At 35.0% G+C, this 4,997-nt stretch overlaps 1 protein-coding gene across 1 annotated transcript; it reads right to left on the bottom strand.

Moving 5' to 3' along the window:
* Positions 1–692: 692 nt before the first annotated feature.
* Positions 693–4,652, bottom strand: LOC107879397 (receptor-like protein kinase HAIKU2). The gene is made up of 7 exons (XM_047394832.1): positions 4,510–4,652; positions 2,660–3,870; positions 2,468–2,566; positions 1,821–1,976; positions 1,657–1,723; positions 1,073–1,222; positions 693–833 (listed from the first exon to the last, which is right to left on the bottom strand). Exons 2-6 carry the CDS (start codon positions 2,706–2,708, stop codon positions 1,219–1,221), a joined length of 375 nt encoding a protein of 124 aa, XP_047250788.1. The 5' UTR covers positions 2,709–3,870; positions 4,510–4,652; the 3' UTR covers positions 693–833; positions 1,073–1,218.
* Between the last annotated feature and the right edge of the window lie 345 nt (positions 4,653–4,997).

The raw sequence follows: 4,997 nt of genomic DNA, 5'->3' as shown, positions 1-4,997 counted from the left end.
GGCTCAGCCATCGAAGTGATGTCAAGTTACCAAGACATGAAGGAAGTGTTCCCTCAAAATTGTTGTTCATGAATGACAACTCTTGAATGTTTTGGAGTTCACACCAACCTGTATTTTAAAAGATAAGGTTTAGATAACATTATGCTAAAATAAATTTCTACAATAAGTTGTTTCTAAACTATATTTATCATTGTTGTTAGTCTTAGTTTCTGTGATCAGATTTACTAGTTGGTTAGGGAAACCTATTATCCTCATAGGTTTTGGGAACTAGTTAGGATTTACAAGTTGGTTCGGTAAACCTATAATACTTGTAGGTTTGGGAACTAGTTACGATCTGTATAAAGGGGTTGTAACTGGGGATTCTTTGTATGATTCTTCTCATTCATACTGGAAGACTCTGCATTTTCCGTGATTATATAGTAGCCTCTTTCACAAAGCTTTTGAAATGAGCTTATTTTGAAAAGTGCTTTTCAAAAAACAGCTGCTGCTACTCCTTAGAAGTGTTTATTTTCTCTCAAAAGTTTGGCCAAACACTTACTGTTTTAGAAAAAAAAAGCACTTTTGGCGCCCAAACAGGCTACTAATCTCGTTAAATCTTTGGGTTATATCTTCTTTTCTATTTGGTTTGTGTGTGATTGTGTGCTAGTTAACATGCGATCTTCAGCAATAAGAACAAATAGAGTTAACTTGATTAGGGAGGATGCCATAATTGCCACCAAAAGCCATATTCAACACTTTAAGAGAAGTCATTTGTCCAATGCTTGAGAGAAAATTCTCATTTAAGTAAGATCCATCCAAGTTCAAGTACTCCAGTGTGCTCATATTTCTTAATGCTTTATATGAAAGAGAATCAAAGAAGAACAAAAATCAATGCCAACAAAGAATTTCGTAAGAAAAAGTAGTGATAGTTTAAATTGCGTGGACTCTTCATTTTTGATGTCGTACCAATGTCAGATTCTTCAAAAGTACACTACTTTTAGAGAGACACACATCCACTGACATTTTTTAAGAGTCCGAGCAACATTGGTGATAGTAGAAAGGTAGAGAAACTTTGAATTAGAGTTTACTTTACCATAAGCTGTGGCAGAAGCTGAGAGATCACTGTGTAGAAACCAAAGCCCTTTGAGCGATGAGAAAGATTTTAGGGATTTTACAACTTTGGTTGAGTTTGAATCTGAATCTCCAAGTTGTAAATTTCGTAGAGAACTCATTCTTCTACTACCTGTACAATACATATTTTCAGTTTATTTTTATAAGCAACAACACCATACCCAGTGTACGAGCGTAATCCCACGGGTAGGGTTCGGGGGAGGGTAGTGTGTACGCGGTCATGCCCCTATATTGTGAAGGTAGAAAGACTATTATTGTGCTTATCAAATTCTTGATTAACTGCATTCATCATGTCTTTATGTTTCATTGTTCTTTTATGTCAAATTAATATTGATTCCTCTAGGATGACTTTAAGTTTTTAAGTAAAACATGCGATACAGCAACTACATATATCGTGATTCAAAGAATAGTTTATAATGTATGAAAAAGGAACAACTGATAGTTAGGGTGTGGAACTCGCGAAAAACTGATAGTCCGGGGGTGTGTTGTTGACCATTATCTCAAAAACTAAATTATTACTGCACGAGGGACCAAGAATTCATGTACCTTTTGGTAGTCACAAAGCTCTCAAAATTGTTCATCCTAAGATTCAAATTGCTCAAGGCAATTATATCTAGACAAGTAAATTAAAATAAATAGTAAGCACCAAAGAAAGTACTAGCAAATTTTAATTTGATACAGGAAGTTAATGGGAAAAGAATTTAACAAACAACTCATTTCAATATTTCCAACTATATCATTGTTCTTGAGATCTAAATGCTTGAGAGATGGAAAATGCTTCAAAGATGAAAAGATGGTGGAATTGAAGCCATTGCTAGTCAAGTCAAGTTTCTCCAGATTACTCAATCCAGTATCTGTACCAAGACCTGCATTGGTGTATGAAATTCATCATTAACTAAGGGGAAAATATCTTTTTCCTGACATATAAGTGGTTTTCTTACTTATTTTCTGGTGTTTGTTTAATAAGCAGAAAATATTGTCCCAAGAGCATTTAGGTATAATCCAGCAAATATTATGACATCGAGTCAGGTCCTAGGTCAGCATTGGGAATCTGGTCCTGGATTGTGATCAGGATAGAGTATTGGACTAGGTCGGATTGGGGGTTAGGAATCTGGTCAGAATAGAGGATTGGGTCCCAAGTTGGGGTCGAAAACCGGTCAGGGTTTGGAGCGATGGGTAGGGGTCGGGTCCTAGGTCGGAATCAGGAGTTGGGTCTCAGATTGGGATAGGATGGTGAGGTTGAAAGAGAGTTTTCGAAAACATTTAAGCTAATCAAACCTGAAAAAATTGAGAAACATTTCCTTCATACTAAACACACCCTGAACTTGTACACATATCTTTATGGAAAGGAGCTTACCCAAAGCAGAAAGGAGACTGATGTCATTGATTCCATAGCCTGTCAAAACTAGTGTCCTTAAATATCTCAATCCAGGACATTTCTCTGTTATGCCTTCATCTAAAAACATATATATATATTTTACAGTTAGTTGAAGTTTAAATATACTTTATCGAATATCACAAGGACTATAATCGGAATAATATTTGTTACCTGTAGGCATAGTGTAATTTTTCAACGAATGAAATCCTATTGAACCCATTTGTCCGCTCGCAAGTATTAAAACCTCTAGAGATGAAATCCAACACAAAGGTGATAAAACATTTGGAAAGGGAAGATAATTAAGCCCCAAAACAAGTACTTTGAGGTTAGTCAATTGTGACAGTTTGTCAAACCCTGGATAACAAAACCACAAGTGGAAAAAATAATCATGTTATATATACATAAAGAAAGAAAGAACGAGAAGAGAGTATGTGTTACAATGCTCAATAGTCATGCATTTATGATCAAGCAAAAAGAACCATTAAAGGACGTGGTGGAATGGATGATATATATCCCTCAACCATCAATCAGAGGTCGGTGTTTTCTTGAAACACCAGATATAAATTGTTTCTCACCAAAGGTATTTTCTTGAAAAAACACTTTTCAAAATACTTTAATGTTCGATGCTTGACCAAACAAGCTATTTGGGTGCAATGACAACCGGTCAACAAGCTACTCGATTTTTTCCCCTTAGCTTCTCTGGATTCTAGACTAGATATTGTTTACTTACGTATGATATTTTATTTCACTAAAGTTTCTCGTTCTTTAATCTATTCTGTTTTTGAAGGTGACTCAACTACTAAGCTAGAGTTGGTCGTGGGACCTGTCACCTGTTGGCGTAATGCAAGGTGGAACATGAAAATTCAAGGTCTTATGAACTACGATCAAATCTGAATTAATCGAATCAATGAATTTTGAATATAAGATAGATTGCTTTCATTTTTGTTCCACCCTGCAACAAAATTTTCAGACAATAAAAGAACTTGTAGTGATTTGAATGGAAGAAATAGAGTGGCATTAAAACTCCAACCAACTCCTGATCCTAGTCTTGCTTCTCTGAGATCAAGTTCGACCACTCGATCTGTTGTTAAGTCAGGATTAGTAAGGTAAGGCCTAGCCCTCTTTGCTCGTACTTACAATAAAATGTCGTTAGACATGCTATCTAGTGGTATAAATTCGATTGAAAAAAGAAAAAACCTGTTGTTAAGTTGCATTTTACCCAATACCAAGAACAACAATCTGAATAACCAATCTCATTATAGGTTTCCCAAAGGCCTAAATGTCCACCATTTGAACTCATCATGTTTGCTTGTAGCTCTAACAAAGCACTTCTCTCTTCATCCCAACACCGGTCCGGGCGCGCAGTGCTGGAGCCAGTAATCCTAACAAAAAGGTTTCAAAAGAATATTTGACTTTGAATGATGAGTGGATATGAGCAGGGGCAACTCAAAAGAATTAATTAGTAGCTCAAAGTCAAATTATAATGAGGAGTATTGTTGCCGGTCTTAAACTTTTGACCTCGTCTGTCTATGGACAAAACTTCAAGCTCAATAGGTTTTGACCTTTTGAACTTGACGGTTTATCTATGAAGTGGGGTGTGTGGGGAGGGGATGAGGTGGGTAGTGTCTATGGAGACCTTTCCCACCATCAGACTTCGTAGAGGGATTGTTTCAGATAGATCATTCGTTCAAGTAAAAGCAATACAAAAAATTCATTTTAGATGATAGAGAAGTTTCCGATAGACCCTTTACTCAAGTAAAAATAGTAGTGCATGCTAAAAAATAGAACAATCACTGTAACAAAATAATAGTGATGATCGAAGTAATGCAAGAAACTTTCAATAAGAGGCTTTACTACATGAATGCATAAAGCAATATCTTCAATGGCCTTACCATTAAGCCAACACTATAAGGAAATTTAACAGTTTATGTATATACATATATAAAAATCAATTTTTACCTTATTTGTATAGTGAAATATTTAAAAGAACGAAATTCAATTAAACACTTTTACACACTTACCTCTGCCACTGATTGGCCATAGCCACCATAAAAATCACCCATAACCAAAACTTAATATTCCCCATATCCTTTAACCTCACTACTAAAGTAGTGTATTTTTATTTTTGTTTTTATTATATATAATTGTTCTTTCTTTTTTAAGACTATTGTTTGCTAATGTTGTAATAAATCTAGCTAAGTAGAAAGTTTATATAGGAATATAACTTAGCCACCTCTACATCCAACCCCTCCCCCCCCCCCCCCCACACATACACCACAGAAAAATTCTTTTGAGAATAAAAACGTACCCACCTATTTCAGTATGTTTGTTTGATTTTGATTTGATACAAAATTAAAGAAACTAAAACAAAAAATGAATCTTATGTTCTAACTCCTAACACTAAAGATATATAGAATGTATCAAGATATCCAAGATCATGTCACGTAAAAAATTGAATTAAGAAGTTATCGAAACAAAAAGAGAGATATTCTTTTTAAAGTTGTTGTGA

This window comes from Capsicum annuum, chromosome 8, assembly GCF_002878395.1.
Source record: "Capsicum annuum cultivar UCD-10X-F1 chromosome 8, UCD10Xv1.1, whole genome shotgun sequence".
NCBI lineage: Eukaryota > Viridiplantae > Streptophyta > Magnoliopsida > Solanales > Solanaceae > Capsicum > Capsicum annuum.
The sequence above is the reverse complement of the archived record's forward strand: the minus strand, read 5'-3'. Positions and strand labels throughout refer to the sequence as shown.

What these genes read in the sequence shown, in the direction of transcription:
- LOC107879397 (XM_047394832.1), bottom strand. Translation starts at nt 2,708, where the DNA reads ATGGGTTCAATAGGATTTCATTCGTTGAAAAATTACACTATGCCTACA. An exon ending in CAGTCTCCTTTCTGCTTTGG is followed by an intron (nt 1,977 to 2,467) that starts GTAAGCTCCTTT and finishes ACACCAATGCAG; the next exon opens with GTCTTGGTACAGATACTGGA. An exon ending in TGGAAATATTGAAATGAGTT is followed by an intron (nt 1,724 to 1,820) that starts GTTTGTTAAATT and finishes TTACTTGTCTAG; the next exon opens with ATATAATTGCCTTGAGCAAT.